Source organism: Plasmodium brasilianum, chromosome 1 (assembly GCF_023973825.1).
Source record: "Plasmodium brasilianum strain Bolivian I chromosome 1, whole genome shotgun sequence".
In the NCBI taxonomy this organism is placed as follows: Eukaryota; Apicomplexa; class Aconoidasida; order Haemosporida; family Plasmodiidae; genus Plasmodium; species Plasmodium brasilianum.
The window spans coordinates 894,324-911,549 of record NC_090114.1 but is presented as its reverse complement, the minus strand read 5'-3'; the positions used below and the strand labels follow the sequence as shown (position 1 = coordinate 911,549).

The 17,226-nt window shown below is 25.9% G+C and overlaps 5 protein-coding genes across 5 annotated transcripts; 1 reads left to right on the top strand and 4 right to left on the bottom strand.

The window, feature by feature from the left end:
* Window positions 1-2,775: 2,775 nt before the first annotated feature.
* Window positions 2,776-4,603, bottom strand: MKS88_000518 (uncharacterized protein; the record flags this gene model as incomplete). The annotated part of the gene is made up of 3 exons (XM_067216288.1): window positions 2,776-2,891; window positions 2,990-3,512; window positions 3,620-4,603. The coding sequence occupies 3 exons, from the start codon at window positions 4,601-4,603 to the stop codon at window positions 2,776-2,778; spliced, it is 1,623 nt and encodes a 540-aa protein (XP_067075754.1).
* Window positions 4,604-5,165: 562 nt separating this feature from the next.
* MKS88_000517 (uncharacterized protein) lies at window positions 5,166-6,899 on the bottom strand (the record flags this gene model as incomplete). The annotated part of the gene is made up of 6 exons (XM_067216278.1): window positions 5,166-5,252; window positions 5,384-5,665; window positions 5,890-6,030; window positions 6,255-6,347; window positions 6,480-6,630; window positions 6,862-6,899. The coding sequence occupies 6 exons, from the start codon at window positions 6,897-6,899 to the stop codon at window positions 5,166-5,168; spliced, it is 792 nt and encodes a 263-aa protein (XP_067075753.1).
* An 804-nt stretch (window positions 6,900-7,703) lies between these two features.
* On the bottom strand, window positions 7,704-11,825 carry MKS88_000516 (AAA family ATPase; the record flags this gene model as incomplete). The annotated part of the gene is made up of 2 exons (XM_067216267.1): window positions 7,704-7,771; window positions 8,282-11,825. The coding sequence occupies 2 exons, from the start codon at window positions 11,823-11,825 to the stop codon at window positions 7,704-7,706; spliced, it is 3,612 nt and encodes a 1,203-aa protein (XP_067075752.1).
* Window positions 11,826-12,700: 875 nt separating this feature from the next.
* On the top strand, window positions 12,701-14,529 carry MKS88_000515 (uncharacterized protein; the record flags this gene model as incomplete). Its single annotated transcript, XM_067216257.1, has 2 exons — window positions 12,701-13,670; window positions 13,751-14,529. 2 exons carry the CDS (start codon window positions 12,701-12,703, stop codon window positions 14,527-14,529), a joined length of 1,749 nt encoding a protein of 582 aa, XP_067075751.1.
* Window positions 14,530-16,703: 2,174 nt separating this feature from the next.
* Window positions 16,704-17,182, bottom strand: MKS88_000514 (Dpy-19-like C-mannosyltransferase; the record flags this gene model as incomplete). The annotated part of the gene is made up of 2 exons (XM_067216246.1): window positions 16,704-17,023; window positions 17,149-17,182. The coding sequence occupies 2 exons, from the start codon at window positions 17,180-17,182 to the stop codon at window positions 16,704-16,706; spliced, it is 354 nt and encodes a 117-aa protein (XP_067075750.1).
* Window positions 17,183-17,226: the final 44 nt, after the last annotated feature.

Sequence of the window (17,226 nt, the reverse complement as noted above, 5' to 3'; positions counted from 1 at the left end):
TTGGACAGTAAAAAAATATATATAATAGTAGAGGTTAAAAAGGAGAAAAAAAAAGAAAAATAAGTAGCCATGCGTATAATTATACATATATATACTGTATTATACATATACAAAAATAAAGTGTACGAAATATATAAATGAGTTTTTCTCACAATTTACATTCCATAATTAACAAAAAAAAAAAAAACAAAATTATATTTTTTAAGGTTCAACGATAATAATATAAATGGGGAAAAAAGATAAGAGAAACAAGGAAAACAAGAAAAACGAGCAAAATAGCAAAATGAGTAAAATAGCAAAATGAGTAAAATAGCAAAACTAGTAAAATAACAAAACGAGTAAAATAGCAAAACAAGAAAGATAGCAAAATAACAAAAAGAGCAAAATAACAAGAAGAGCAAAATAACAAAAAGAGCAAAAATAGCAAAATAAGTATAAGGATAACAAGCAAAATAAACAAAATAAAGCAAAACATGCATATGAATGTGTTAAATTGGTCAAATGATAAAAAAAGAGTTAAATACACTAAATCAAAAAAAAAAAAAAAATGAAAGAAAAAAGGCTAGTTCATAAATGATTATTAAAATAACAACAAGAATTTTAATTTAATTTTCATTTTTTTCAATTGTTAAGATCAAAGTTATGAACTATTATTTGTTATTATATTGAAGCTTTTAAAGATCATATAAGTACATGTTTTTATGATGTAATATTATGTTATTATGTAATTTAAATATAATTATCAAAAATACAATTTTAAAATAAGATTAAGTGTAACAAGTTTTTGTTTTATTTTGTTTTATTTTGTTTTATTTTGTTTTATTTTATTTTATTTTATTTTATTTTGTTTTATTTTATTTTTCCTTTTTCTTTAAAATTAATGCAAAAATTAATTTTCTTTTACATTTTATATTATGTTTTATTTTTTTACACTCTGCCTTGATGTAAATTAAGTCGATTATATGTATTTTATGTGTATATATGTGTACATTTTATATATGTATGTACGTGTATATTTGTAAATATGTAAATAAAGAAATAAAGAAATATATATATATATATATATATATCAGTAAAATATGTGTCATTATATATATGACCATATGCACATTACTCTATTGGCCTTCTTTTTTTGAACTTTATATTTTTGTGCACTCACAATTATTCTATATTTTATTTTTTATTTTTATTTTTATCACAATTTAAAATGTATAATTTCTTCATAATATAATAATTATGTTTTTATTCGTTATGCCATAAGAAAAATAAAAAGGGAAATAGTTCAAAAAAAATTATTGGAAATATATTTGAGAGTAAAAAATAAAAAATTTTTAATAGTACAAAATTACACAAAAAATTGTGCTACGATAATAATTATTTGGAAAATTGATAATACACGAATATACATTTTTTGTTTTTAAAATTGTAATTATTTATACATATATGTATATACGTACACATGTATACACATATAAGTTGATATGTTCTTACTTATATTTGATGGAAAAGGTACAATATTATGGTAGTTTATATATATCCAGAAAAAATAAAATTATTTAATAATAATATTTTAAAGTTTTTATTAAAATTAAAGCATTTTTTTACATTTAGAAAAAATCTTGAAAATCTCTTTTCTTTTTTATGAAATAAATAATATGTCGAATAAACATATAAAAATATCAGTACATGCAAAAAATTAATTTTGTGCACATGTGATTTTCATTTTGCTCTATTTAAGGTTTCATTGTTCTTAAAGTACATATATAAATATATACACATACATATATAATTGCAAATATATATATATATATATATAAATGTACTTAACACGCTGTGTAAAACTCTTTCCCGTAAAATAAGCGTATATATATATATATATATATATGTGTATAGTTATGTTTGTATACAAGCATATGAAGGATTGTCATATCAATAATGAAGTTTCCGCTACACAATATTTTTTTTTTTTTAATAAATTCCATGTGCATTATAAAATTAATCATGGTTATACGTTTAAAACGTTAATCTATTTTACATGTATATATATATATATACGTATAGGTACATAATAATCAATTTTTTGAATAGCTTTATTTTTGCGGAGCATTTTTGGAAAATTGCTTTTCGTAACATTTTACACTTTTCTGAGTGTTAAAAAAAAAAAAAAAAAAAGCAAATTATTTTAAAAAGAGCAATTATTAGATGCTTTATCCAAAAGCTCAGAGTTAATTCACCAATATAATTATTTAAGAAATGTTATTGTGATTAGTTTTTTGAAAACAATTTTTAATGCACATTTTCTTTATTTTGCTTTTCGTGGAATAATTTGCGTTTTTAGTTTTACACATATGAATTATAGTATTTGGAGAATAATTTTTTTTACCCAAGAATAGGTGAAATGCTTGTTTAAATGCACACACATAGAACTATTAGTGAAATATGTGAGAAGTATAGCGTATACATAAACTTAAAATTTGTTTAATGTGCAAGCATTCTTAAGAAGCTTAATTTAAAATTTGTGTATGTATATATATATTTGTTCATGAAATGTTAACGTAAGTTTTTTTTTTTTTTTTGTATTCTTTGATATTTCTCTAGTGATTTTCGTTTAAAGGCATTTTTTTTTTTTTTTCGACTTTTTTTTTTAAAATATCTTTTAATATTAAGGAATAGTTTTAATTTGATTTTTATGAAATGTGCTTTTTTGATTATTTCAGTTTTTGGATTTTTTTTCTGTATAGCTCTTTTTTCCCATACCTGGGGGTATTTAGCATACTAATTTATTTTTGAATTTAATTGTTCCTTTTTATGAGCATTTATATTTTCGTTAATATGATCGTAGAACATCTTTCTTATATCTTTTATTGAAGTTCCTCTGAATATTTCTTTTTCTAAAGATTCATATATTGGAACAAGTTCTTTTTGTTTTGAGTGTGTGTAATAATTTTGATCCTTTTTATGAATTTTTTTTTTTTTTTTTTTCCTGTACGAGTCATATGTTTTTTTTCGTGCTCGCATTCATCAATTCCGCGTGTTGTTGAATTAACCTTTTCATTATTTACATATTTAACTTCCGTATCTTGAATTTTTTCCCCACCTTTTTCGTGAAATTTTGTTTCGATTCCTGTTATAAGTTCTGTTTCATTCTTTTCTATTTCGTCATTTGCTTCATCACATATGGATACAATATTAAATTGTCGCTGACCAAGGGTATGCAACTTTTCATCAATTTCACTACCTGAGGAGCACATGGCTATTTTATTTCTGAAGTGTTCATATTCTCTATTTTCCATATCCGGAGTTACAATTATTCTGTGAATATTTCGTTTGTTATATTCTTGAAGGGTCCTTTTTATGTATCTGTTTGCGTACATATTATTATCATGTGTTAGTTGAGGTCTGTCATATTCATTGTTTTGAATGTCTTCATGTGTGCATTCCAATTTTTTTTTTTTTTTTTTTTCCCTTCCTCTTCTTTTTTTTCCTCTTTTTTGCATATTTCCCATTTTTTTCTTAACAAGTCAGAAAAAAAAAACTCTCCTTTCAAATTAATTGATTTTTCATAACCATTATTATGTATGAAACATTGTATATATTTTAACTGCAAAAGAATTGCAACTTCACAAGGATTACTTAGGTAATTATTCTGTAAAATAATTGGTATGTTTAATTTTCTGAGCAAACTATGTAAAAGATAAAAAGTATTTGTAATATGTGGTTTAGCAACATTTTTAAGTTCTTCTATGGAAAGATAGCCATGTCTGTAAAATATAAAAAATATTTTTATGCAATCTGAAAAATCTTTAACAATGTATGGTGTTTGATTTGGACAATCTTTTTTATCCTTATATAGTATATACGTTGCAAAATTTTTTAAAATGCATATTTGTTCCTTTTTTGATATTTTTGTTTTATAGTCCTTCGCATATTCATCAGGATTATTATTTTCGTAACTGATATTGAACTCACTATGTTGTGTGCACACATTCAACTCACAATTTTTATTATAATAAAGATTTTTATTTTTATCATATTTAAATAATGATTCATTTGTTGTGATATGAAAAGGATTATTTATTGTTTCACGATAAAGGGATAATGAAAATTTTTTAAGTGTGTAATTGTACCAATTTAATAAAGGCCTGGATATATTTTTTAAATTCTGAAATTCAAATCTGTCAAATAGTTGTATCAAAAAAATATTAACTTTTTTTTCTTTTTGTTCATATATATCTACTGATGATACTATAGAGTAATAATAAGTGTTGTTCTTATAAATAATTGATAATGCATTTTCTAAATTTTGTATTGCACATTTTTTTTTTATTGCTTTAAGGAATATTCCACGAATTTCAACATGAGGTATATAAATTTTTATTAATTTTAAAATCAGCAGTCCGTCTTTTATTTCTTCATATATGTTATTTTCATTTAAAATTTTACTGCATATTAAAAGGCTGTTTAACCAGTCAATGATGACAGAAAAAGAATATATTCCTAGACATTTTGTTTGATACAGTGTTTCTTTTTTTTTCGCGTATATTCCACATTTGGTAATTTCGTTGTAAAGCTTCCCCCTGTTATCGAAACTATGAGCCCCCATTAAAAAAGCTATGCTTGTGTGGTGTTAGTGTATGCGCATATGTACGTGCATGTGTATGCCCATATACACAAACGGACGAACAGGTAAGTACATATTATGCCTACCTATTCACACACGTAGGTAAAAGCAACAAGTACAATGTTCAGAATTATTCCTAATTTAGTCTATTCGAATAGTATGATATACAATTCTTTTAAATGAGCATATTAATGCAATATTATGTTTAGGCATTTTACGAATGATCTTGTACGACTTTGAAAAATTAAAGGTAAAACTTTGTTGTTATAAAATAATAAAAACAAGGTTAAAAAAAAAAAAAAAATGCAAACACGGTAGAGTAAAATTAACTGAAAAAATAGTTATGCAAAATAAAATGCATAACGAAATAACAGCAAATAAAAATTAAAAAAGCAATGTTGCGTATTAAAAGAATGGCAACACAAGGAAAATAATCACAAAATTACAAATGCTTTTTTGTGCACATGAAAAAGGTGTAAGTTTTAATAATTCGAGTACAAGTCTTATAAATGTGAAAATAAAACATTTTTCTTTTTACAAATTATTAAAATAATAAATCATGGAAATGTATATTTTCTTCATTCTTGTCTTCTTTATTTTTTAGAGAGATTTTTTCAAGCTTCTTTTTAACCTGATTAAAAATAAAAAAAAATAAAGTGGATGTATTTTTTTTTTTTTTTTTTTTTTTTTTCAACATGTTAATAAGTGTTCAAATGAATAAAACATTATATATCTTTAATATTTTTATAAATTTATTTTTACATAGTATATTTTTTTTTCTCTTAATATTGATCGGTTTTCAGGGGGCATAGATAAAGAATGGTTACTCTCACTACTGCGATCTTCGTTCTTATTTCTTTTCTTTCGATTTTCCTTTTCTTTATCTTTTTCCTTTTGCACTTCTTTATTCCTTTCTCTGTCCTTTTCCTTTTTTCTATGTTCCCTTGATAATTTTTTTTTTTCTTTTTTTTTTAAGTATTTTTTAATTTTCCTGTAATGTAATTTATATGCGCAATCCATACATGCCCTCACTTTTACATTTGTCTGAAGTTGGTAAAGTTGGAAGAATAATAACGAGGGTTCAAAATTCCAGGTACATAAGCATAGCCACGTACAATAGCATGTACGTGTAGGTATATATATATATATATATATATATATACAAACACATGCATATGTACAAACACATGCATATGCACAAACACGTACAAATGTACAAACACTTGAAAATTTACACACATATATGGGAGAATATCTGTTTTTATCACCTCCTTTGTAATTTCCCCCTCGACATATTGAAACAAAAACTCGTACGTCTTCAAGTCTGTATTATTGCATTTTTTAGAGGAGCAAATTATATGTCCTTTACCGTTAATTATTTCTTCTTCTGTTCTCCACCTTAATCCTATCTATTACAAAGTTGTAAAAAAAAAAAAAAAAAAAAAATTTATAGCTTGCAATATACCTTACTCACACCTGAGTAATGTATGTAATTGTATATATAACTATATATATTACATTTTCTGTAACTGCTGAATGAATTATATGTATAGAGGACCAATGAGAGGATATTGTTTCATCATACGACACAAATTATAAGTTAGAAAAGGTTGCTGGTGCATACTGTCCTTACTTTAGTTTCTTTGTACTTTGTCAGATCGCATATAACATATTTGTTACATATGCTGTTATAGTATCTTTGCAAAAGGGAATTTTTCTCGTTTGACTGAACAGTTGTAAAAAATTTCGCACACACATATGCACATATATATATATATAAACACGTGCCAGTGTATACTTGTTTATATATGCATAGATAAGTAACTGTGTTTCCCTTTCGAGGGAAGGATGCTCGTACCACATCATGTATGAAATTGTATTTTTTCTTCAGAATATCATAATCATTTAAATACTGTTCATTCTTATTTTCTTTTTTTTCTTTTTCTAATAATCGAAGGGACATCATCAGCTTATGCCTCTCGAATGGACATAGCGCGTCAAATACATTTCTAAAATTGTAAGCAAACCAAAGTGCAAATATATGTGCATACGTGAGTGTATACATAACACATGGTTATACGCATATACGCTCACACACGAACACATACATATGTATGCGTAAACACATAAACACACACATATGTACGCGTAAACACATAAACACACACATACCCACACGCACATGGGTATATACGTTCGCATGTGTAAAATCTATATAATGAGCTTTTATTCTTTCTAACTTAGGTATTTTGTAGCCGCTCAAGTCAACATAACTCATGGCTTCTAATTGTTAAATGGGCAGAATGTTAAGATAAAATTTGCTGTTAAAGATTAAAATATAAGAGTTAATATTTATAAATACTTTTAATCATACCAAAAAATTAACGACGTATGATTAGAATTCTATTATAATAGTATTGTATGGATATATATATATATAAATATATATATATGTGCACATAAAAGTTTACATGCAAAAATATTGCCTTGGGGTCTTCTCAAATTCTGTATAAAATATGTGAAATGAAAAACATGACTAAGTGGGATTTTTTCTAATACGAAAAAAGAAACGAAAGAAAAGAAAAACTATAACAGTAGTTAAACATTCCTTTTATTTTATTATGTTATACTATTTTATATTAAACTATATTTTCATTTTTTTTTTATTTATTATTTTTTTTTTTTTTTTTGGGTTAGAGAGTTCCTCAAATTATGCCACACGTACATACAGCGTATATAAATACATATGCATATATACATATATACATATATACATATATATATTGTATGTATATGTACAATTTTATAAGCGCATTTTAGTAATAGTACGCTTTCGCTTCTAAAACGTGTCAGGGAATATAGAAGCAGAAGTGTACGAAAAGTAGGTGGTACAAAAATAAAACTTCAGATGCGTCAGTATTAAATAGAATATACGTATTCAAAAGACAATAAACGAATTATTAAATTTAAAAAAATAAAACAAATAAAAAATTGGGGCACAAGAAAAAAAGGATTGCTTACACATATTGCCTATATTGCCAATTATTCCATACATTTGTAATGCGCAATAATTTTTTTTTTATTAGAAAGTCGTCCTTTTTATAGCCTCGTAAAAATCTTCTACTTGTAATTCGGCTTCTGCTTCACTTCCTAAAAAAAAATTTAAAAAAATTTCGCAAAAATGGCTAAAAATTTGGTAAAAATGAGAAAAAATATTGGGAATATAGGGTAAAAATTTGGCACAATGAAATAATTCAAAAAGTATAAAACTACAGGGAGAAAAAAAAAAAAAAAAAAAAGCAAAGAGGTGAACAAGCAAAGATGTAAAGAAGTCATAAAGAACAGAAGCTCAATGAGCCATATGAAAACTTTCACGAATGGTAAAAATATGTACATGCACAGCGCATAAATATTAACGAAAGAACAAATATATTTAAGAGCATTTCCAAAAATGGGGTTTTTGTGTACAATAAAGCGCGCGTAAAAGAAAAAGGCAGAGGTATAACAAACGGAGGAAAGTACATACATGCATATATACATTCACATACATGAATGTACACATATGTGTGCATTATTTTTTTCTGCTAATGGAAAAAAAAAAAAAAAAATTTAATATAATCTTTCTCGTTTATTGTCGTCTTCATATCTTTTGGCTATAACCTTTTGAAATATTCCTTTGAACGTAACTAGTTAGGCTGTCTCTACACAAATTCGAAATAAAGAGCGGTGAGAATTTATCTTTCTTTTTTAAAATATGTTCGGATACAAAATGTTGAAACTTTTTGGAGTAAATGAAATGAGTTGATTTTATGTTGTTGCTTCTTAAGCATCTTTCAAAAAGGGTATATATATCTTTATCATTCCATGATATAAATTCTTTCGTTTTATATATATGTGTTATTCTATAATTTGTTAACAAATTATGATCAACATTTTTAATATCTGTTGTAGTTGCTATGATTAAAACAGAAAAAGGTTTTATTATATTATGACTCATATCCCATTTTCTCTCAAAATGTATTCTATCAATATTTTCATAAAAACAAAATTTTAACCTTTTAGCAAACTTTTCCATTACATTTGAAAATGTGTCTTCTTTAAAACATATATTTTCTATTCCGTCCATAAGTATTATACATGGCTGTAATTTATTTTTGGCATAATGAAAAATTTCATTAACAAGTTTTTCAGATTCCCCCATTATTTTATTAAATATATTCGAGCAGTTTATAATAATAGAATTACAATTACATTCTTCAATGATCTTTTTTGATATGAAAGTTTTTCCTGACCCACTTGTGCCATGTATTAATATGCCCACACTGTTAAATGGGGTGTTACCACCACTACAGTCTCTGCTTCTACTGCTATTGTCATTATTTCCACTCCCTTTACGATCATTGCAAAAAAAGGCCTGCACAACTTCCCTCTTCAATGTGCGTACTAGCTCATCCTCCCCTATTATATCATTAAACCCGTAGGTTTTATTGAGTATGTTTTTACGAAACTCTTCAAAACTTTTTTTCTTAAATAATTCAAAGTCTTCATTATGTATGAACAAGTGCGATTCATTTTGAAAATTCAGTGTTTTAGAAAAAAAATGATACTTCTTATATTTATTTTGAAATACTAACTCTTTTATAAACTTGTTTTTCCTTAACCGTGCATGTATTTTTTTTTTCTTCATCAAATGAATAATTCTTTCACGGTATTCATCTTCAAATAGTTTCATTAAATTTGCCTTGTTATAAGAATTTGTAATTTTAGAAACATTTTCAAGTTGATCTTTAGAATAATTCAATTTATTTTTTAAAAACAAATGTGTCAATAGTTTATATCTGTCTTCATTATGAAGGAGTGTAGGCACTACAAAAACGAAAAAATTCTTCAAGTAACAAGAAAAAAATGAAATAACATTGTTGTATGTATTACTGATGGTACAACAATTACTACTACTACTACTACTACTAGTAGTATCAATGCTATTATTAAAGCTGCTGCTACATAATATATTGCACGGTGTAGCATTGCTAAAAGACCCTGTGATAAACATATGTACATTCAGGTTTAGCTCTTTCCACATATATATATATTTTAAGAGTAAAAATATAATACAATTTTTTTTTAAAACAGAAAACATATTTATTTGATCAAAGTTTTTGATTAGTATGAAGGAATACCCGCCATTAAATAAGTTCAATCCGAGGATTTTCTGGCCAACCCATCGACCAGAAATTCGGTCCATATTTTGACCCATTTTTTTTTTAAAAAAATAATAAAGCAACCTAAAAATTTTTCTTTTCCATACCAACTGCTTCACTAAGGCTATTTTCGTAAAACTGATTAGAAGATATTCTAAGTTTTTATTAAATGGATCTATTTTCCGAATTGTATTCCTTTCAATATCTGTTATTACACACTCCTTTAGCGCAATTTCGTAGTAGTATGGATATAGAATTTTATTTACATATCCCTTCTTTTTATATGCATCATCTTGGCCATTTTTTAAAAAGTAATTCTTATTATACTGGTTCTCCTTATAATTATACAAATCGAAACTACTACAACTTTCGCTATCTGAAAGGAAAGAAGTAAATCCTCCTTTTTCACTATTCATTTCATTCGAATCATTTCTTTGTTCCTTATTGTCATGGTAACCTTGTTTGCTATTATCTTTTAAATTGCTGGATCTTTTTTCATCATGTATTTTTGCATTTTCATCCAGCATACTATTTCTATTGTTCGGGGTGGTCTTATTTGGAATGGCACAGCATTTATGCAGACAACGCGTTTTTACATTTTTGTTTTGTCCGTTCAGTACCCTCGGCGGCGGGTGCATTACGTCGAAGGGACCATTTTTATAATAACATACTTTGCAAGCGCAATTTTTGCGTGCACATAAATTGTAATAATGTATTTTGCATGTACATATTTTGCAAGTGCTCGACTTGGCCCGTAGCATGTGATCGCCTTTAATTTTTAAAGAGTCAAATATTTTAAATGCGAAATATGGTTTGTTAATATTTTTTATTCTGTTAATTTTCTTAATGTTCGGAGAAGATATTACCGAGCTATTTTTTAAAGCATTTTCCACTTTCTTTAAAAAGCTAGTTGGATTTATTACAAATCTGTAGTCACTTACTATCGAACATTGTTCATACTGAGTTAGATCAATGATGTGCGTTGTATCACTTGAATATTTAAAAGGAAAAGACAAAAAAATATCCATCAGGAAATTTTTTTTTTCATTCCCTGGTTTACCAACAAGAAAGTATAAATTCGTGTTAAAGTAATTTATCAAATTTTTCGAAAAAAAAAAGTTCCAAAATTGAACATCAAATATTATCCAAGTTTTTATAATCAAAATATTAATTAATTGCATAGCTAGATTTTTATATAATAAACCATTCCTTTTTAAGAAATTAGCTAACCATAGCCTTGATATTCTTTTGTAATATTTTCTTCTCACAAAAAGATTAAACAAGTATATGTACATATCAGCCTTTTTTTTTCCTCCTTTTTTTTGTTGCTCTTTTTCTGCTGATTTTTTTAATTTAAAGTTTTTTTTCGCTTTGTCTTGCACATATTTACCACATGAATTTATATTATTCTTTCTCATGTTATTTTTTAGGAGCTTCTCTTTCACAAGCTTCTCTCTCACAAGCTTCTCTTTCACAAGCTTCTCTTTCACATGCTTCTCTCTCACAAGCTTCTCTCTCACAAGCTTCTCTCTCACAAGTTTCTCTTTCACAAGCTCTTCTTTCACCCTCAAGGCCTTGTCTACAACAGTTTTTGGTTTAAAGGATCTTTTGTTTTTTGCATAAAGGCGGGAAGCATGTATGACATACTTTTTATTTTTTACAAACGTTTTATTATGTACGTGAGTACTTTTGTTATGTATATTATAAGTGACGGATGAAGACTTGTAATGATTTTGTTCACAATACTTTTTTTTCATGCAATGCAAATTATTGTTCTCCTGTACATACTTCAAAACATGTAGAAGACATTCATTATATGATAAGTTTTTCACCCATTTATATTTTATTGTTTTTTTGTACACTAGTTGTTCATACTCATTTTTTAAAGCTCTTTCATCTTTTTTTTCATTATAAGCACATTTTTGAAGGTAAGAAAAGGATTTGTTTGAGTTGCAGTACACGCACAGGTTTTCAATGAGCAGTCCGTCCCCCCTTTCCCTCATTTTTAATCACTCCGCATTTGCATACATACGTACAATACATATACATATATGTATGTATATACGTACGCATGTACTACAACATATGCATTTTGTTTATATATATATATATATATATATTATAATAAATAATTATTTACATGTAACTATGTATATAAATATAAATGAATACATACATCTATGTAAAAGGTACGCGGTCGACAGGTTTTCCTTTCATACCTTTTAAGCTACCTTTTGAGTACTTTACATATGCCAAAAAAAAAAAAAAAAAAAAAACAAAAGGCAGAGAAGTTATGAACAAAAAAATGGTTGTTAGAAATATATATTGCTTAAAAAAAATGACCTGACCCAGCAAGGTAATTTTTTAAAATGTATATATTCATGTGCGTGAATGAATATAATGTAAAATTGTCATTGTGCAAAATTTACATATAAATAAAAAAAATAAGGGCACAAAAATGAAGCAGCGTAAGGCTGCATATTCATGAAAAAGCCTTTTTCATTAGTTGTTCATAAAAGAAAAGAAAAAAAAAATTAATTAAAATTAAAATTAAGAGAAAAGGGAAAGGAAGAGGACAAACGTTTAACGAACGTTTATATATAAAAAGAAGGCAAATACATATATACCTAGGGAAACCCTATATAAAAAAACAAACACAACAATGTAAACATAGCAAAAAAAAAAAAAAAAAAAAAAGATAAATACAACAAAATATATAAACAAACATAAAAGGGAATAAACTGAGAAAAGAAAAAAAAAAAAAAAAAAATTGCTAATACATATGATATGTTATTACAAACTTGTAAAAATATGAAAGGAAAAATGAAGCAAACTGAACAACAACTTACACATATATACCAGAGCTGTTAGCCGAATAATGATGAAAGGAAAAAAAATAAAGAGCATGAAAAGCAAATATATAAGAAATCAGGTAAAACAGACAGAATTAGAGTGTCAAATACTAAATAAGTATCTTAAAAAAGTAGAAGAAGAAAGGAAGATATTCGATTTATCCACAGTTGTACTAAAAAAATATAATTCTTATCTGAACAACAATTTAATTAACAACATCGCTTTTCATTATTTTAGAAATGTCTTTTTAAATACTTGTGGAATTCTTTTCACGAATAGTTACACAACTTTTGAAAGTGATAGTGACAATGATATGTCCAAAGGAACTTATCTCCGTGCTTCTGTTAAAAGGAGCATTTCCGATTGTACTCGAAATAAGTATAATAATAAGAAAAATAGGAATGCAAATAGTAACATATTATCATGGGTAAAATTAAAAAAGGAAAAATACAAGCAACTGGAAAAAAAAAAGAGCATAATGTCATTTGTTAATCCAAGAAAGCAGGGTACCACAAAAATTAATCGCTCTTGCTACAGTTATAATACTTTAAAAAATTATAAAAAATTAATAGAAAGCCAGAAAAGTGAAGATAAGCTAAAATGGAAAATTAGTAAATTGAGCTTCAATGGAAAAGAAGCGTGTAATGAGGCAAATGACGAAGCTGAAGTGGAGGAGGATGTGCAAGACGAAAATGAATATGATTCCCAGAGTGACAGCGAAACAGACATAAACATCAAATTGTTGAAGGAAAAAATGAATATAAATAATTATGAACAGGCAAGGAAAAAAGAAGAAAAAAAAAAAAAAAAAAAAAAAAACTTTTCTATTACAACATTAAACGGCTATTTGGATAGTAAAGCAAGGGACATCAAATCACCGTGGATAAATTCACATGATTTTAAAAAATATGTAGAAGAAGCAGAGAGTGGCAATATAACGAAATCGGGATGTACAAATAAGAACAATAAGAACTGTAAGAGAATATATGACATAGGTTTGTCGAATTATAGGACATTTACAAGTAAACATGACCGTTCATATTTGGTGCACACAGAAAATACATTTCATGGTCAGGAAAAAAAAAAAAAGAAAAAAAAGGAAAAAAAGGAAAAAAAGGAAAAAATACATATGAAGAACAAATGTACACATTGGATGAAAAATCTTTCTCATACAATTCCTTATCATCCAGTAGCTCGTATTACCGAAATAAGAACAACATGGATAGAAAGAAAATGAACAATACGAGTTACATAGACTCTTATATAGATATGATTAAAAAGGATAAAATTTTTTCATATTTTGAAAACAAAACAGAGACAAAAAGTAGTACATTTTCAGACTTAATGAATAATATTAAAAAGTTGTTTTTTTTCGGTGAAAAGAAAGATAATGAAAATGAAGATTTAGAAAGTGAAAAACAAAACAAGCAAAAAGGAGATTTCAAAATTTTGAAATATCAATGCTTAGTTAAATCAAAAAGAGGAAAAATTTATTTATGTGTTTGTCCAAATTGTGCAAAAAAATTTTACTTGTTAATAAAAAAAGGCTCAAATAAAAAAACGATTTCAAAAGTTTTTCCACCATCTCATTTTTCATCCGTAGTTGAATATTTAAAAAGACAAGAAACACAATGTTTGAATGAACAAAAATATGAAAAATGTGCAGATAGCAAAAGTTCACAACTGGAAATCAGTTCATTGAAGTATTTTTATGAGTCCGCTTCTTTCATTGAGAATGAAAATAGTGTTAATTTTTGTAAATGCTATACAAGGATGAATGATAGTAATAATAATAATAATAATAATAATAGTGATAATTTTTTTGGAAATTTAGATATGCTGCTTTATTTGTAAAAATTATTTTTGTATTTTTTTTAATACTTTTTATATGATTGTTTATTTCAACATTTTGGATATATTGCTTTATTTACAATATAGAGGTTTCATTTTTCATTTATGCTTTAACGCAATATAACTCTTTTTTTTTTTTTTTTTTTGCATTCTCAAGTACAGGCAACAATCGTACGCATAAAGTTGTGTGTAATTGTATGCATAAGTGGTACACAGTACACACAAGCATGTCTATATATACCCACATATGCATGTATATTTATATGCATACTTATATATTATATATGTGTATACTTATGTATTATATATGTGTATACTTATGTATTATATATATGTATACACTTTTCATTTTCCTCCGTTTTTTTCGTGTTGCATGAAATAAGTTGTTATTTGAGGTCTGTTTTATTTAGCGATTTACAATTTGTGTTCTCTATTTTTTAAGCTCCCACTCCAGAAAAAAAAAAAAAATAAAAAAGTTTAGAATAAAACAAAAAACAAGCAGATAAATTTATCTCCATAGGTATGCAGCGTATACAGTCCATAACTTATGATAGCGAAAAATGTGTATACCAGTATGCTTAATATAATATAGGTGTTTTTTTTTTTTTTTTTTTTTTTTTTTGTCCTCCCCCCGATCTTTTATTTTGTTTCGCATCATTTGTTTTACCTCATTTTGTTCATTTTACTTTTTTATGCTACTCCCAGTAATTAAATGTGTGTACATTTAAAAATAAAATAGAATTTAATAATTATGTAAACAGTTTTAGTTGATAAGTTAAAATTATGGAAGTGTTTATTTTCGTATGGTCCTTATAGGATTTTATTAAAACATCTTTCTTATTTTATTTTACTATATTCTAATTTATTTAACTATATTATATTTTTACTTTATTATTATTATTATTATTATTATTATTTTTTTTTTTTTTTTCCTTTGATTAATTTGGTTTACTCGATTAACACATTTATCTTCTGAAGAAATATTCTATTTCACTTTAATTCAAATTAAAATGAAAGTGTACTTTTTTTAATTCTTTTTATCTCTTTTTAGTTCTAATATATATATGTATGTATATATGTAAGTATACATGTACGTATATATGTATGTTTATATGCACGTATACATGTACGTATATATGTATGTTTATATGTAAGTATACATGTACGTATATATGTATGTTTATATGTACGTATACATGTACGTATATATGTATGTATATATGTAAGTATACATGTACGTATATATGTATGTTTATTGTATTTTTTTTCTTTGAAAAACCTCATTAAAAAATACCTAACACATTCTTAATATGTTAGCATAAATGGAAAAGTGCAAATTAAAGCTCTTTTTCTGTTCCTTGTTCATCAGGTACTGTTTTAAAAGTAGTTTTTTAAAAATTAAAATAAAAATGTAAGGTTTACTCGTATTTACATATGATAGGTGTACACATGTGTTAAGAATTTGAAAGTAGGTACATGAATAGAAATGCACAGTATATAACGATAATGTAAAATACTTGCTAGTAGCATGCATTTAGATAGAATTAGTCAACATTTTAACCTTTTTCCTTTAAGTAGTGCTGTTTGGAAAAAAGATACACATTTGAGAATATAATATAACCATTTCAATACATTTCTTTTTTTTTTTTTTTTTTTTTTTTTTTTTGTTCTGTCCTGTTCCTTGTTTTAGCTTTTTTGTTACACTTACATTTTATAAGAAGTTTAGGTATGATTTGTTCCGAACATATGAAGAACAGAAGTTGTCGTTGTATTCGGAGGTGAAGGAATAACACATGCACATATATATGTTATATGCATATGTATATCTGTGCAATATATTCATGCTAAATCAAATGGCGATTTATTTTATTTTAAAAAAAAAAAAAAAAAAAAAAAAAAAAACTAACTTGACACGTCTTTATACGCAGGAATCGTTTTATTTCTCTTTCTACGATGACATAATAAAATCTGAAACCTACTTAGATGGGCTTCTTCTGTTAATGTATGAATTAATAAGTGAAAAAAGGCTAAAGATATAGAGAAAAAAAAAAAAAAAAAAAATCACATTAGAGCAAACGCATTATGTGTTACTCTTATGCATTTGAGAAAAAATGTAAGACATGTTAAGGAATTATGAAGAATGCTAGTGATTTATTCATACATTCATTATTTATTTATTATTTTTTTTGTCTATTATTTAACTGTCTATTATTTAACTGTTTATTGTTTGTTTGTTCACTGTTTATTTGTTCATCATCTATTTGTTCATCATCTATTTGTTCATCGTCTATTTGTTCACTGTTTATTTGTTCATCGTCTATTTGTTCATCATCTATTTGTTTACTGTTTATTTGTTCATCGTCTATTTGTTCATCATCTATTTGTTCACTGTTTATTTGTTCATCGTCTATTTGTTCATCATCTATTTGTTCACTGTTTATTTGTTCATCGTCTATTTGTTCATCGTCTATTTGTTCACTGTTTATTTGTTCATCGTCTATTTGTTTATTATCATTTTTTTAATTTCTTTCTTTAATGGGTCATGTTTTATAGTAAAGACGAAAGGAGTGAATACCCTGACACGATAAACGCTATTCAGCGTTTCAACGTGTACCCTGGTACTTGAGAAATGAAAATAAACGAGTAACTTGAACATTGTTTATTCCTCTGTTCTGTTTCACTAGTTGGTTAACTAAATTG